At 47.0% G+C, this 18636-nt stretch overlaps 1 protein-coding gene across 1 annotated transcript in view; it reads right to left on the bottom strand.

Moving 5' to 3' along the window:
* Positions 1-4840: 4840 nt before the first annotated feature.
* LOC127920795 (probable E3 ubiquitin-protein ligase HERC1) overlaps positions 4841-18636 on the bottom strand; it is a 20648-nt gene continuing 6852 nt past the window's right edge. Inside the window, exons 5-9 of the mRNA XM_052504811.1 lie at positions 16473-16759; positions 16279-16331; positions 10761-10961; positions 7218-7392; positions 4841-5172 (exon numbers count right to left, since the gene is read on the bottom strand). Of these exons, the coding sequence (XP_052360771.1) occupies positions 4866-5172; positions 7218-7392; positions 10761-10961; positions 16279-16331; positions 16473-16759 (1023 nt within the window). The 3' untranslated portion in view covers positions 4841-4865. The remainder of the gene's footprint in view (positions 5173-7217; positions 7393-10760; positions 10962-16278; positions 16332-16472; positions 16760-18636) is intronic.

Below are 18636 nucleotides of genomic sequence, written 5' to 3'. Positions count from 1 at the left end.
CTGTATTAAACACCGGCTGTATTAAACACCGGCTGTATTAAACACCGGCTGTATTCTACACCGGCTGTATTAAACACCGGCTGTATTAAACACCGGCTGTATTAAACACCGGCTGTATTCTACACCGGCTGTATTCTACACCGACTGTATTAAACACCGGCTGTATTAAACACCGGCTGTATTAAACACCGGCTGTATTCTACACCGGCTCTATTAAACACCGGCTGTATTAAACACCGGCTGTATTAAACACCGGCTGTATTCTACACCGGCTGTATTCTACACCGGCTGTATTCTACACCGGCTGTATTCTACACCGGCTGTATTAAACACCGGCTGTATTCTACACCGGCTGTATTAAACACCGGCTGTATTCTACACCGGCTGTATTCTACACCGGCAGTATTCTACACCGGCTGTATTCTACACCGGCTGTATTAAACACCGGCTGTATTCTACACCGGCTGTATTAAACACCGGCTGTATTCTACACCGGCTGTATTCTACACCGGCTGTATTCTACACCGGCTCTATTAAACACCGGCTGTATTAAACACCGGCTGTATTAAACACCGGCTGTATTCTACACCGGCTGTATTCTACACCGACTGTATTAAACACCGACTGTATTAAACACCGGCTGTATTCTACACCGGCTGTATAAAACACCGGCTGTATTCTACACCGGCTGTATTCTACACCGGCTGTATTCTACACCGGCTGTATTCTACACCGGCTGTATTAAACACGGGCTATATTAAACACCGGCTGTATTAAACACCGACTGTATTAAACACCGGCTGTATTAAACACCGGCTGTATTAAACACCGGCTGTATTAAACACCTGCTGTATTAAACACCGGCTGTATTAAACACCGGCTGTATTAAACACCGGCTGTATTAAACACCGGCTGTATTCTACACCGGCTGTATTAAACACCGGCTGTATTAAACACCGGCTGTATTAAACACCGGCTGTATTAAACACCGGCTGTATTCTACACCGGCTGTATTCTACACCGGCTGTATTAAACACCGGCTGTATTCTACACCGGCTGTATTCTACACCGGCTGTATTCTACACCGGCTGTATTAAACACCGGCTGTATTAAACACCGGCTGTATTAAACACCGGCTGTATTAAACACCGGCTGTATTCTACACCGGCTGTATTCTACACCGGCTGTATTAAACACCGGCTGTATTCTACACCGGCTGTATTCTACACCGGCTGTATTAAACACCGGCTGTATTAAACACCGGCTGTATTAAACACCGGCTGTATTAAACACCGGCTGTATTCTACACCGGCTGTATTCTACACCGGCTGTATTCTACACCGGCTGTATTCTACACCGGCTGTATTCTACACCGGCTGTATTCTACACCGGCTGTATTAAACACCTGCTGTATTAAACACCGGCTGTATTCTACACCGGCTGTATTCTACACCGGCTGTATTCTACACCGGCTGTATTAAACACCTGCTGTATTAAACACCGGCTGTATTAAACACCGGCTCTAGTAAACACCGGCTCTATTAAACACCGGCTGTATTAAACACCGGCTGTATTAAACACCGGCTGTATTAAACACCGGCTGTATTAAACACCTGCTGTATTAAACACCGGCTGTATTAAACACCGGCTGTATTAAACACCGGCTGTATTAAACACCGGCTGTATTAAACACCGGCTGTATTCTACACCTGCTGTATTAAACACCGGCTGTATTCTACACCGGCTGTATTCTACACCGGCTGTATTCTACACCGGCTGTATTCTACACCTGCTGTATTAAACACCGGCTGTATTAAACACCGGCTGTATTAAACACCGGCTGTATTAAACACCGGCTGTATTAAACACCGGCTGTATTAAACACGGCTGTATTAAACACCGGCTGTATTAAACACCGGCTGTATTAAACACCGGCTGTATTAAACACCGGCTGTATTAAACACCTGCTGTATTAAACACCGGCTGTATTAAACACCGGCTGTATTAAACACCGGCTGTATTAAACACCGGCTGTATTAAACACCGGCTGTATTAAACACCGGCTGTATTAAACACCGGCTGTATTAAACACCGGCTGTATTAAACACCTGCTGTATTAAACACCTGCTGTATTAAACACCGGCTGTATTCTACACCGGCTGTATTCTACACCGGCTGTATTAAACACCGGCTGTATTAAACACCGGCTGTATTAAACACCGGCTGTATTAAACACCGGCTGTATTAAACACCGGCTGTATTCTACACCGGCTGTATTCTACACCGGCTGTATTAAACACCGGCTGTATTCTACACCGGCTGTATTCTACACCGGCTGTATTAAACACCGGCTGTATTAAACACCGGCTGTATTAAACACCGGCTGTATTCTACACCGGCTGTATTCTACACCGGCTGTATTCTACACCGGCTGTATTCTACACCGGCTGTATTCTACACCGGCTGTATTAAACACCTGCTGTATTAAACACCGGCTGTATTCTACACCGGCTGTATTCTACACCGGCTGTATTCTACACCGGCTGTATTAAACACCTGCTGTATTAAACACCGGCTGTATTAAACACCTGCTGTATTAAACACCGGCTGTATTAAACACCGGCTGTATTAAACACCGGCTGTATTAAACACCGGCTGTATTAAACACCGGCTGTATTAAACACCGGCTGTATTAAACACCGGCTGTATTAAACACCGGCTGTATTAAACACCTGCTGTATTAAACACCGGCTGTATTAAACACCGGCTGTATTAAACACCGGCTGTATTAAACACCGGCTGTATTAAACACCTGCTGTATTAAACACCGGCTGTATTAAACACCGGCTGTATTCTACACCGGCTGTATTAAACACCGGCTGTATTCTACACCTGCTGTATTAAACACTGGCTGTATTAAACACTGGCTGTATTAAACACCGGCTGTATTCTACACCTGCTGTATTAAACACCGGCTGTATTCTACACCTGCTGTATTAAACACTGGCTGTATTAAACACCGGCTGTATTCTACACCGGCTGTATTAAACACCGGCTGCATTCTACACCGGCTGTATTAAACACCGGCTGTATTCTACACCGGCTGTATTAAACACCGGCTGCATTCTACACCGGCTGTATTCTACACCGGCTGTATTCTACACCGGCTGTATTAAACACCGGCTGTATTAAACACCGGCTGTATTAAACACCGGCTGTATTCTACACCGGCTGTATTAAACACCGGCTGTATTCTACACCGGCTGTATTAAACACCGGCTGTATTAAACACCGGCTGTATTCTACACCGGCTGTATTAAACACCGGCTGTATTAAACACCGGCTGTATTAAACACCGGCTGTATTCTACACCGGCTGTATTAAACACCGGCTGTATTAAACACCGGCTGTATTAAACACCGGCTGTATTAAACACCGGCTGTATTCTACACCGGCTGTATTAAACACCGGCTGTATTAAACACCGGCTGTATTCTACACCGGCTGTATTCTACACCGGCTGTATTAAACACCGGCTGTATTAAACACCGGCTGTATTAAACACCGGCTGTATTCTACACCGGCTGTATTAAACACCGGCTGTATTCTACACCGGCTGTATTCTACACCGGCTGTATTAAACACCGGCTGTATTCTACACCGGCTGTATTAAACACCGGCTGTATTAAACACCGGCTGTATTAAACACCGGCTGTATTAAACACTGGCTGTATTAAACACCAGCTGTATTAAACACCGGCTGTATTAAACACCGGCTGTATTAAACACCGGCTGTATTCTACACCGGCTGTATTAAACACTGGCTGTATTAAACACCGGCTGTATTCTAATACTGGTGTTAATAACCAGTATTAAATTAACTCTAATTGGTCTAAAATAACCCCAGTGTTGGGTGTTAATAACCAGTATTAAATAACTCTAATTGGTCTAAAATAACCCCAGTGTTGGTGTTTATAACCAGTATTAAATTAACTCTAATTGGTCTAAAATAACCCCAGTGTTGGTGTTTATAACCAGTGTTAAATCCAAACCACTCCCATCATTATCATATTTCCCAGCATGCTCTATTGCAGGTTGATTTTTAGACTAGTTCCTCAATATCTATGTTTTTACACGTAGCACATCGATTGATTAATTAATCTTATGCTACTCAAATATGAATAACATACATTTTGATCAACTAATCCGATCTGTTACTTTGTAGTTAATTGCATCCATTACTGAAATGGTTGTTCCAGTTTAGATGGTTTAGGTCGTCTCGTATCTTAGTCTTCCCGACCCAGCAGTCAGTCTGAATGTAGGTTACGGGAGAATAAACATGTCAAATTGTTGGATATCTTCACTGAGGCTGGATTCCGATAGGAATTACACAGCACTTTGCCAACCATCATAATGTGATCTGCAGACGTGAAAACCATGAGTTTCATTCAGGCTACTACTGTATTGGTGTCAAACTAGGCCCTCGGGAAATACTTGTTGTATTGTGTTGAACATTTTGATTTGAATGATCTGGCTCGGGGAAACCCACAGGACAACAAAAAACTATGACGGCAACAATCTCTGTCTCTGTCAATAACAAATACAGTCATGGTTGGTAACTACAATTCACTCGAAAGCTAAGGCTCTCTGGGAAATATGCTAAATAAAATTAAAAAAATAGGCTGTGTGTTAATTTAACACTGAAAAGTGTGCATGTGACCAATAAAATGGGAGTTGTATAGGTCAAGTTAAGTATTGCATAAGTGTGGTGCTGAACTAAGGTTGTGTTGACTTGAACTTCCTGTCTTTTTGAAAGTCGTTGAGTGCAGTAGAGACCTGGTCACTTCCTGTTTCTCTTTCAGTCTATTATCTTTGTGTGAGTCTGAGTTGTGTATCTGTTGTTACCTGTGTGCAGAGCTGGACCAGCAGCTTGGCAGCGTTGGGGCTGTTGGAGGCCAGACAACCCACAGCCGTACTGAGATAGGCCAGACAGGAGATAGGTTTGCTGGCCTTGGTGGCCCCGCGGGGCCGCTCTGAGGCCCCTGATCCAGATGTGGGGCTGGTGGAGAGGCCGGCTCGCCCCGCAGCAGCCAGACACATCAGTCTGACCAGGGTCCTGATGTCTGTCAGACCCAGAGACTCCAACCCTGCTGCCAGGCTGCAGCTAGAACCACTGAGAGAGAGGGAAAGGGGGAGAGAGAGGGGAGGGAGGGAGAGAGAGGAGGGGAGAGAGAGGGGGAGGGAGGAGAGAGAGAGAAAGGGGGAGAGAGAGGGAGAGAGAGGAGGGGAGGGACGAGGGGAGGGAGAGAGAGACGAGGGGAGAGGAGGGGAGAGAGAGAGGGGGGAGAAAGGGGGAGGGAGAGAGAGGGGAGGGAGAGAGAAAGGGAGAGAGAGGGGGGAGAGAGAGGGGGGAGAGGAAGAGAGAGGAGGGGAGAGAGAGGGGGAGAGAGAGAGAGGGGGAGAGAAGGGGGGAGAGAGAAAGGGGGAGGGAGAGAGAGGAGGGGAGAGGGAGAGAGAGGAGAGAGAGAGGGGGAGAGAGAGAGGGGGGAGAGAGAGAAAGGGGGGGGGAGAGAAAGGGGGAGGGAGAGGGGAGGGAGAGAAGGCCATACTCATAAACATACAGTAGTTGCAATGCAGTTCACCCTTATACACTGACACCAACTAAACACAGTGGGACATGAGATGAATGGAGAGAGATCGAGACTGAGAGAGACAGACGGAAAGACACCAGGGAGACAGAGAGAGACAGAGACAAAGAGAGACAGAGAGAGAGAGAGAGAGAGAGAGAGAGAGAGAGAGAGACAAAGACCAACACATTATCCAGTCCTACACACAGTCCCCTACACCTAGTCTACACACAGTCCTACACATAGTCTACACACAGTCCTACACATAGTCTACACATAGTCCTTCACATAGTCTACACAGTCCTACCACTAGTCTACACCTAGTCTACACACAGTCCTACACATAGTCTACACACAGTCCTACACATAGTCTACACATAGTCCTTCACATAGTCTACACAGTCCTACCACTAGTCTACACCTAGCCTACAACCAGTCCTACACCTAGTCTACACAGTCCTACACCTAGTCTACACACAGTCCTACACATAGTCTACACATAGTCCTTCACATAGTCTACACAGTCCTACCACTAGTCTACACCTAGCCTACCACCAGTCCTACACCTAGTCTACACAGTCCTACACCTAGTCTACACACAGTCTACACATAGTCTACACAGTCCTACACCTAGTCTACACAGTCCTACACACAGTCTACACATAGTCTACACAGTCCTACCACTAGTCGACACCTAGCCTACAACCAGTCCTACACCTAGTCTACACAGTCCTACACCTAGTCTACACACAGTCCTACACATAGTCTACACAGTCCTACCACTAGTCTACACCTAGCCTACAACCATTCCTACACCTAGTCTACACAGTCCTACACATAGTCTACACACAGTCCTACACATAGTCTACACATAGTCCTTCACATAGTCTACACAGTCCTACCACTAGTCGACACCTAGCCTACAACCAGTCCTACACCTAGTCTACACACAGTCCTACACATAGTCTACACACAGTCCTACACACAGTCCTACCACTAGTCTACACCTAGCCTACCACCAGTCCTACACCTAGTCTACACAGTCCTACACCTAGTCTACACACAGTCTACACATAGTCTACACAGTCCTACACCTAGTCTACACAGTCCTACACCTAGTCTACACACAGTCTACACATAGTCTACACAGTCCTACCACTAGTCTACACCTAGCCTACAACCAGTCCTACACCTAGTCTACACACAGTCCTACACATAGTCTACACACAGTCCTACACACAGTCCTACCACTAGTCTACACCTAGCCTACAACCAGTCCAACACCTAGTCTACACAGTCATACACCTAGTCTACACAGTCCTACACCTAGTCTACACAGTCCTACACCTAGTCTACACAGTCCTACACCTAGTCTACACCTAGTCCTACACCTAGTCTACACACAGGTCTATACCTCGTCTACACTTCGTCTACACCTAGTCTATACCTAGTCTACACCGAGTCAACACACAGGTCTACAACTAGTCTACACCTAGTCTATACCTAGTCTACACCTACTCTACACACAGGTCTACACCTAGTCTACACCTAGTCTACACCTAGTCTACACCTAGTCTACAGACAGACCCACCTGACAGAGAGTAGAGACAGGGCTCTCATCACCATGGTCCTGGCCAGGAGGACCTGCGCTGCAGAGGTCACTCTCCTCAGAGCCATGACCCTGTCGTGGGGGTTCTCCAGCGCTGCGGCCTGCTCCCCCAGAGTCACCCTGCCCGAGGAGCTGTTCTCCACCGCGCCCTGGCAGCCTGGGAAACACACGCAGACACTTGTTGAAGTTGACGCACGATGTAGAATTACAACCCCACGAAATGGACGTATAACAGGTGATCACTGAACCACATTACAGAGAGGACCAGACAGATCTAAACCACGTTACAGAGAGGACCAGACACATCTAAACCACCCACGTTACAGAGAGGACCAGACACATCTAAACCACATTACAGAGAGGACCAGACACATCTAAACCACATTACAGAGAGGACCAGACACATCTAAACCACATTACAGAGAGGACCAGACACATCTAAACCACATTACAGAGAGGACCAGACACATCTAAACCACATTACAGAGAGGACCAGACACATCTAAACCACATTACAGAGAGGACCAGACACATCTAAACCACCCACATTACAGAGAGGACCGGACACATCTAAACCACCCACATTACAGAGAGGACCGGACACATCTAAACCACCCACATTACAGAGAGGACCGGACACATCTAAACCACATTACAGAGAGGACCAGACACATCTAAACCACCCACATTACAGAGAGGACCGGACACATCTAAACCACCCACATTACAGAGAGGACCAGACACATCTAAACCACATTACAGAGAGGACCGGACACATCTAAACCACCCACATTACAGAGAGGACCGGACACATCTAAACCACCCACATTACAGAGAGGACCAGACACATCTAAACCACCCACATTACAGAGAGGACCGGACACATCTAAACCACCCACATTACAGAGAGGACCAGACACATCTAAACCACATTACAGAGAGGACCAGACACATCTGAACCACATTACAGAGAGGACCAGACACATCTAAACCACATTACAGAGAGGACCAGACACATCTAAACCACATTACAGAGAGGACCAGACACATCTAAACCACCCACATTACAGAGAGGACCAGACACATCTAAACCACCCACATTACAGAGAGGACCAGACACATCTAAACCACCCACATTACAGAGAGGACCAGACACATCTAAACCACATTACAGAGAGGACCAGACACATCTGAACCACATTACAGAGAGGACCAGACACATCTAAACCACATTACAGAGAGGACCAGACACATCTGAACCACATTACAGAGAGGACCAGACACATCTAAACCACATTACAGAGAGGACCAGACACATCTAAACCACATTACAGAGAGGACCAGACACATCTCACCCACATTACAGAGAGGACCAGACACATCTAAACCACATTACAGAGAGGACCAGACACATCTAAACCACATTACAGAGAGGACCAGACACATCTAAACCACATTACAGAGAGGACCGGACACATCTAAACCACCCACATTACAGAGAGGACCAGACACATCTAAACCACGTTACAGAGAGGACCAGACACATCTGAACCACATTACAGAGAGGACCGGACACATCTAAACCACCCACATTACAGAGAGGACCAGACACATCTCACCCACATTACAGAGAGGACCAGACAGATCTAAACCACATTACAGAGAGGACCAGACACATCTAAACCACATTACAGAGAGGACCAGACACATCTAAACCACATTACAGAGAGGACCAGACACATCTAAACCACATTACAGAGAGGACCAGACACATCTGAACCTCCCACATTACAGAGAGGACTGGACACATCTAAACCACATTACAGAGAGGACCAGACACATCTGAACCACCCACATTACAGAGAGGACCAGACACATCTGAACCACATTACAGAGAGGACCAGACACATCTGAACCACCCACATTACAGAGAGGACCAGACACATCTCAACCACATTACAGAGAGGACCAGACACATCTGAACCACATTACAGAGAGGACCAGACACATCTAAACCACATTACAGAGAGGACCAGACACATCTGAACCACATTACAGAGAGGACCAGACACATCTAAACCACATTACAGAGAGGACCAGACACATCTAAACCACATTACAGAGAGGACCAGACAGATCTAAACCACATTACAGAGAGGACCGGACAGATCTAAACCACATTACAGAGAGGACCAGACACATCTAAACCACCCACATTACAGAGAGGACCAGACACATCTAAACCACATTACAGAGAGGACTGGACACATCTGAACCACATTACAGAGAGGACCAGACACATCTAAACCACCCACATTACAGAGAGGACCAGACACATCTAAACCACATTACAGAGAGGACCAGACACATCTAAACCACCCACATTACAGAGAGGACCAGACACATCTAAACCACATTACAGAGAGGACCAGACACATCTAAACCACATTACAGAGAGGACCAGACACATCTAAACCACCCACATTACAGAGAGGACCAGACAGATCTAAACCACCCACATTACAGAGAGGACTGGACACATCTGAACCACCCACATTACAGAGAGGACCAGACAGATCTAAACCACCCACATTACAGAGAGGACCAGACAGATCTAAACCACCCACATTACAGAGAGGACCAGACACATCTAAACCACATTACAGAGAGGACCAGACACATCTAAACCACATTACAGAGAGGACCGGACAGATCTCACCCACATTACAGAGAGGACCAGACAGATCTCACCCACATTACAGAGAGGACCAGACACATCTAAACCACCCACATTACAGAGAGGACCAGACACATCTAAACCACATTACAGAGAGGACCAGACACATCTAAACCACCCACATTATAGAGAGGACAAGACACATCTGAACCACCCACATTAGAGAGGACCGGACACATCTAAACCACCCACATTATAGAGAGGACCAGACACATCTAAACCACCCACATTATAGAGAGGACAAGACACATCTAAACCACCCACATTACAGAGAGGACCAGACACATCTAAACCACATTACAGAGAGGACCAGACAGATCTCACCCACATTACAGAGAGGACCAGACACATCTAAACCACCCACATTACAGAGAGGACCAGACACATCTGAACCACATTACAGAGAGGACCAGACACATCTGAACCACCCACATTACAGAGAGGACCAGACACATCTGAACCACATTACAGAGAGGACCAGACACATCTGAACCACCCACATTACAGAGAGGACCAGACACATCTAAACCACCCACATTATAGAGAGGACAAGACACATCTGAACCACCCACATTAGAGAGGACCGGACACATCTAAACCACCCACATTATAGAGAGGACCAGACACATCTTAACCACCCACATTACAGAGAGGACCAGACACATCTGAACCACATTACAGAGAGGACCAGACACATCTGTGTGTGTGTGTGTGTGTGTGTGTGTGTGTGTGTGTGTGTGTGTGTGTGTGTGTGTGTGTGTGTGTGTGTGTGTTTCTCAGCCCCTCACCTATCTGCAGCAGAGTCTCCTCCATGCTGTTGGTGGCGGTCACCATGGCTACGGACGCTCCCAGGGGGTCACTGTCGGGGAACTGGACGGCCTCTGGGACGACCCGGCGCTCGCTCAGACCCAACGGTCCCGCCAGCAGCTCAAACTCCTCGTCCCCAGTTAACCTCTCATCCTCATCAACATCCAGCATGTCCCATTCCTCTGTAAGGGTTGTAGAGAATACCAGTCATACTATCAGCCACGTGGTTATAGAGAATAACAGTCACACTATCAGCCACGTGGTTATAGAGAATAACAGTCATACTATCAGCCACGTGGTTATAGAGAATAACAGTCATACTATCAGCCACGTGGTTATAGAGAATCACAGTCATACTATCAGCCACGTGGTTATAGAGAATAACAGTCATACTATCAGCCACGTGGTTATAGAGAATCACAGTCATACTATCAGCCATGTGGTTATAGAGAATAACAGTCATACTATCAGCCACGTGGTTATAGAGAATAACAGTCATACTATCAGCCACGTGGTTATAGAGAATAACAGTCACACTATCAGCCACGTGGTTATAGAGAATAACAGTCATACTATCAGCCATGTGGTTATAGAGAATAACAGTCATACTATCAGCCACGTGGTTATAGAGAATAACAGTCATACTATCAGCCATGTGGTTATAGAGAATAACAGTCATACTATCAGCCACGTGGTTATAGAGAATAACAGTCATACTATCAGCCACGTGGTTATAGAGAATAACAGTCATACTATCAGCCACGTGGTTATAGAGAATCACAGTCATACTATCAGCCACGTGGTTATAGAGAATAACAGTCATACTATCAGCCACGTGGTTATAGAGAATAACAGTCATACTATCAGCCACGTGGTTATAGAGAATAACAGTCATACTATCAGCCACGTGGTTATAGAGAATAACAGTCACACTATCAGCCACGTGGTTATAGAGAATAACAGTCATACTATCAGCCACGTGGTTATAGAGAATAACAGTCATACTATCAGCCACGTGGTTATAGAGAATAACAGTCATACTATCAGCCACCTGGTTATAGAGAATACCAGTCATACTATCAGCCACGTGGTTATAGAGAATAACAGTCACACTATCAGCCACGTGGTTATAGAGAATAACAGTCATACTATCAGCCACGTGGTTATAGAGAATAACAGTCACACTATCAGCCACGTGGTTATAGAGAATAACAGTCATACTATCAGCCACGTGGTTATAGAGAATAACAGTCATACTATCAGCCACGTGGTTATAGAGAATAACAGTCATACTATCAGCCACGTGGTTATAGAGAATAACAGTCATACTATCAGCCACGTGGTTATAGAGAATAACAGTCACACTATCAGCCATGTGGTTATAGAGAATAACAGTCACACTATCAGCCACGTGGTTATAGAGAATAACAGTCATACTATCAGCCACGTGGTTATAGAGAATAACAGTCATACTATCAGCCACGTGGTTATAGAGAATAACAGTCATACTATCAGCCACGTGGTTATAGAGAATAACAGTCATACTATCAGCCACGTGGTTATAGAGAATAACAGTCATACTATCAGCCACGTGGTTATAGAGAATACCAGTCACACTATCAGCCATGTGGTTATAGAGAATAACAGTCATACTATCAGCCATGTGGTTATAGAGAATAACAGTCACACTATCAGCCACGTGGTTATAGAGAATAACAGTCATACTATCAGCCACGTGGTTATAGAGAATAACAGTCATACTATCAGCCACGTGGTTATAGAGAATAACAGTCATACTATCAGCCACGTGGTTATAGAGAATACCAGTCACACTATCAGCCATGTGGTTATAGAGAATAACAGTCACACTATCAGCCACGTGGTTATAGAGAATAACAGTCATACTATCAGCCACGTGGTTATAGAGAATAACAGTCATACTATCAGCCACGTGGTTATAGAGAATAACAGTCATACTATCAGCCATGTGGTTATAGAGAATAACAGTCATACTATCAGCCACGTGGTTATAGAGAATAACAGTCATACTATCAGCCACGTGGTTATAGAGAATAACAGTCATACTATCAGCCACGTGGTTATAGAGAATAACAGTCATACTATCAGCCATGTGGTTATAGAGAATAACAGTCATACTATCAGCCACGTGGTTATAGAGAATAACAGTCATACTATCAGCCACGTGGTTATAGAGAATAACAGTCATACTATCAGCCACGTGGTTATAGAGAATACCAGTCACACTATCAGCCATGTGGTTATAGAGAATAACAGTCACACTATCAGCCACGTGGTTATAGAGAATAACAGTCATACTATCAGCCACGTGGTTATAGAGAATAACAGTCATACTATCAGCCACGTGGTTATAGAGAATAACAGTCATACTATCAGCCATGTGGTTATAGAGAATAACAGTCATACTATCAGCCACGTGGTTATAGAGAATAACAGTCATACTATCAGCCACGTGGTTATAGAGAATAACAGTCATACTATCAGCCACGTGGTTATAGAGAATAACAGTCATACTATCAGCCATGTGGTTATAGAGAATAACAGTCATACTATCAGCCACGTGGTTATAGAGAATAACAGTCATACTATCAGCCATGTGGTTATAGAGAATAACAGTCATACTATCAGCCACGTGGTTATAGAGAATAACAGTCATACTATCAGCCACGTGGTTATAGAGAATAACAGTCATACTATCAGCCACGTGGTTATAGAGAATAACAGTCACACTATCAGCCACGTGGTTATAGAGAATAACAGTCATACTATCAGCCATGTGGTTATAGAGAAACACACGTGGTTAACACAGTCACACTATCAGCCACGTGGTTATAGAGAATAACAGTCACACTATCAGCCACGTGGTTATAGAGAATAACAGTCACACTATCAGCCACGTGGTTATAGAGAATAACAGTCATACTATCAGCCATGTGGTTATAGAGAATAACAGTCATACTATCAGCCACGTGGTTATAGAGAATAACAGTCACACTATCAGCCACGTGGTTATAGAGAATAACAGTCATACTATCAGCCACGTGGTTATAGAGAATACCAGTCATACTATCAGCCACGTGGTTATAGAGAATACCAGTCATACTATCAGCCACGTGGTTATAGAGAATACCAGTCATACTATCAGCCATGTGGTTATAGAGAATAACACAGTCACACTATCAGCCACGTGGTTATAGAGAATAACAGTCACACTATCAGCCACGTGGTTATAGAGAATAACAGTCATACTATCAGCCACGTGGTTATAGAGAATACCAGTCATACTATCAGCCACGTGGTTATAGAGAATAACAGTCATACTATCAGCCACGTGGTTATAGGGAATAACAGTCATACTATCAGCCACGTGGTTATAGAGAATCACAGTCATACTATCAGCCACGTGGTTATAGAGAATAACAGTCATACTATCAGCCACGTGGTTATAGAGAATAACAGTCACAATATCAGCCACATGGTTATAGAGAATACCAGTCATACTATCAGCCATGTGGTTATAGAGAATAACACAGTCACACTATCAGCCACGTGGTTATAGAGAATAACAGTCACACTATCAGCCACGTGGTTATAGAGAATAACAGTCACACTATCAGCCACGTGGTTATAGAGAATAACAGTCATACTATCAGCCACGTGGTTATAGAGAATAACAGTCATACTATCAGCCACGTGGTTATAGAGAATAACAGTCATACTATCAGCCACGTGGTTATAGAGAATAACAGTCACACTATCAGCCACGTGGTTATAGAGAATAACAGTCATACTATCAGCCACGTGGTTATAGAGAATAACAGTCATACTATCAGCCACGTGGTTATAGAGAATAACAGTCATACTATCAGCCACGTGGTTATAGAGAATAACAGTCACACTATCAGCCACGTGGTTATAGAGAATAACAGTCATACTATCAGCCACGTGGTTATAGAGAATACCAGTCATACTATCAGCCACGTGGTTATAGAGAATAACAGTCACACTATCAGCCACGTGGTTATAGAGAATAACAGTCATACTATCAGCCACGTGGTTATAGAGAATAACAGTCATACTATCAGCCACGTGGTTATAGAGAATAACAGTCATACTATCAGCCACGTGGTTATAGAGAATAACAGTCACACTATCAGCCACGTGGTTATAGAGAATAACAGTCACACTATCAGCCACGTGGTTATAGAGAATCACAGTCACACTATCAGCCACGTGGTTATAGAGAATAACAGTCATACTATCAACCACGTGGTTACAGAGAATAACAGTCATACTATCAGCCATAAAGCTACAGTGGAACCAGTCATACTATCAGCCATAAAGCTACAGTGGACCAGTCATACTATCAGCCATAAAGCTACAGTGGACCAGTCATACTATCAGCCATAAAGCTACAGTGGAACCAGTCATACTATCAGCCATAAAGCTACAGTGGAACCAGTCATACTATCAGCCACAAAGCTACAGTGGACCAGTCATACTATCAGCCATAAAGCTACAGTGGACCAGTCATACTATCAGCCATAAAGCTACAGTGGAACCAGTCATACTATCAGCCATAAAGCTACAGTGGACCAGTCATACTATCAGCCATAAAGCTACAGTGGAACCAGTCATACTATCAGCCATAAAGCTACAGTGGAACCAGTCATACTATCAGCCATAAAGCTACAGTGGACCAGTCATACTATCAGCCATAAAGCTACAGTGGACCAGTCATACTATCAGCCATAAAGCTACAGTGGACCAGTCATACTATCAGCCATAAAGCTACAGTGGAACCAGTCATACTATCAGCCATAAAGCTACAGTGGAACCAGTCATACTATCAGCCATAAAGCTACAGTGGACCAGTCATACTATCAGCCATAAAGCTACAGTGGAACCAGTCATACTATCAGCCATAAAGCTACAGTGGACCAGTCATACTATCAGCCATAAAGCTACAGTGGACCAGTCATACTATCAGCCATAAAGCTACAGTGGACCAGTCATACTATCAGCCATAAAGCTACAGTGGAACCAGTCATACTATCAGCCATAAAGCTACAGTGGAACCAGTCATACTATCAGCCATAAAGCTACAGTGGACCAGTCATACTATCAGCCATAAAGCTACAGTGGAACCAGTCATACTATCAGCCATAAAGCTACAGTGGACCAGTCATACTATCAGCCATAAAGCTACAGTGGAACCAGTCATACTATCAGCCATAAAGCTACAGTGGACCAGTCATACTATCAGCCATAAAGCTACAGTGGACCAGTCATACTATCAGCCATAAAGCTACAGTGGAACCAGTCATACTATCAGCCATAAAGCTACAGTGGACCAGTCATACTATCAGCCATAAAGCTACAGTGGAACCAGTCATTCATATGATCAGGGACAAGAACCTCTGGAACAAGTGAATCATCATGTTTAACCAGAACCGGTACCTTCATAGACACTGTCCTGCTTCCCCAGGAGGTCCGGGGCCAGTCCTTTATACCTGAACATGGACCACGACACGTGTTAGTGATCACAACGTCATCTTGTCACCGTTACACAGTGTGTATCGAATCTTAAGTTTCAGTTGTACAACACAAGAGTCACAAGTCTGTAATTTAAAAAATAAAATGTGGCGTGTCACCTTCTGTCCGTCACTGACCTCTCCGTCACGGGGACTGTGGTTTTACTCTTAACCGCCAGGTGTTTGTCCCGACAGCTACCACAGAGGAGGTAGTAGGGGTTCCCGCTGCCACACTCCCCTCCGAACCACCCGTCTACGTAGGAGCCGTTGCTCCGGTAACCCTGTCGGTTGGCGCTGCGCCCGCAGCCAGGGTGGCTCTTCTTCATGTGCTGGTTGAAGTTGGCAACGCTAGCCTCACACAACTCACACACTACCACCTCGTCTCGTTCCTCTGTCTCACACACATGCTGCCAGGGGACAGGGAGGGGACATAGAGACAGGGAGGGGACACGGAGACAGGGAGGGGAAACGGAGACAGGGAGGGGACACGGAGACAGGGAGGGGACACAGAGACAGGGAGGGGACACAGAGACAGGGAGGGGACACAGAGACAGGGAGGGGACACAGAGACAGGGAGGGGACACAGAGACAGGGAGGGGACACAGAGACAGGGAGGGGACACAGAGACAGGGAGGGGACACAGAGACAGGGAGGGGACACAGAGACAGGGAGGGGACACAGAGACAGGGAGGGGACACAGAGACAGGGAGGGACACAGAGACAGGGAGGGGACACAGAGACAGGGAGGGGACACAGAGACAGGGAGGGGACACAGAGACAGGGAGGGGACACAGAGACAGGGAGGGGACACAGAGACAGGGAGGGGACACAGAGACAGGGAGGGGACACAGAGACAGGGAGGGGACACAGAGACAGGGAGGGACACAGAGACAGGGAGGGGACACAGAGACAGGGAGGGGACACGGAGACAGGGAGGGGAAACGGAGACAGGGAGGGGACACGGAGACAGGGAGGGGACACGGAGACAGGGAGGGGACACGGAGACAGGGAGGGGACACGGAGACAGGGAGGGGACACGGAGACAGGGAGGGGACACGGAGACAGGGGGGGACACAGAGACAGGGAGGGGACACAGAGACAGGGAGGGGAGGGGACACAGAGACAGGGAGGGGACACAGAGACAGGGAGGGGACACAGAGACAGGGAGGGGACACGGAGACAGGGAGGGGAACGGAGACAGGGAGGGGAACGGAGACAGGGAGGGGACACGGAGACAGGGAGGGGACACGGAGACAGGGATGGGACACAGAGACAGGGAGGGGACACAGAGACAGGGAGGGAGGGGACACAGAGACAGGGAGGGGACACAGAGACATGGAGGGGACACGGAGACAGGGAGGGACAAGACAGGGAGGGGACACGGAGACAGGGAGGGGACACGGAGACAGGGATGGGACACAGAGACAGGGAGGGGACACAGAGACAGGGAGGGGAGGGGACACAGAGACAGGGAGGGGACACAGAGACAGGGAGGGGACACGGAGACAGGGAGGGGACACGGAGACAGGGAGGGGACACGGAGACAGGGAGGGGACACAGAGACAGGGAGGGGACACAGAGACAGGGAGGGGACACAGAGACAGGGAGGGGACACGAAGACAGGGAGGGGACACGGAGACGGGACACGGAGACAGGAAGGGGACACGGAGACAGGGAGGGGACACGGAGACAGGGAGGGGACACGGAGACAGGGAGGGGACACAGAGACAGGGAGGGGACACAGAGACAGGGAGGGGACACAGAGACAGGGAGGGGACACGGAGACAGGGAGGGGACACGGAGACAGGGAGGGGACACGGAGACAGGGAGGGGACACGGAGACAGGGAGGGGACACGGAGACAGGGAGGGGACACGGAGACAGGGAGGGGACACAGAGACAGGGAGGGGACACAGAGACAGGGAGGGGACACAGAGACAGGGAGGGGACACAGAGACAGGGAGGGGACACAGAGACAGGGAGGGGACACAGAGACAGGGAGGGGACACAGAGACAGGGAGGGGACACAGAGACAGGGAGGGGACACAGAGACAGGGAGGGGACACAGAGACAGGGAGGGGACACAGAGACAGGGAGGGGACACAGAGACAGGGAGGGGACACAGAGACAGGGAGGGGACACAGAGACAGGGAGGGGACACAGAGACAGGGAGGGGACACAGAGACAGGGAGGGGACACAGAGACAGGGAGGGGACACAGAGACAGGGAGGGGACACAGAGACAGGGAGGGGACACAGAGACAGGGAGGGGACACGGAGACAGGG

Source organism: Oncorhynchus keta, unplaced genomic scaffold (genome assembly GCF_023373465.1).
Source record: "Oncorhynchus keta strain PuntledgeMale-10-30-2019 unplaced genomic scaffold, Oket_V2 Un_contig_20571_pilon_pilon, whole genome shotgun sequence".
In the NCBI taxonomy this organism is placed as follows: Eukaryota; Metazoa; Chordata; class Actinopteri; order Salmoniformes; family Salmonidae; genus Oncorhynchus; species Oncorhynchus keta.
The sequence above is the reverse complement of the archived record's forward strand: the minus strand, read 5'-3'. Positions and strand labels throughout refer to the sequence as shown.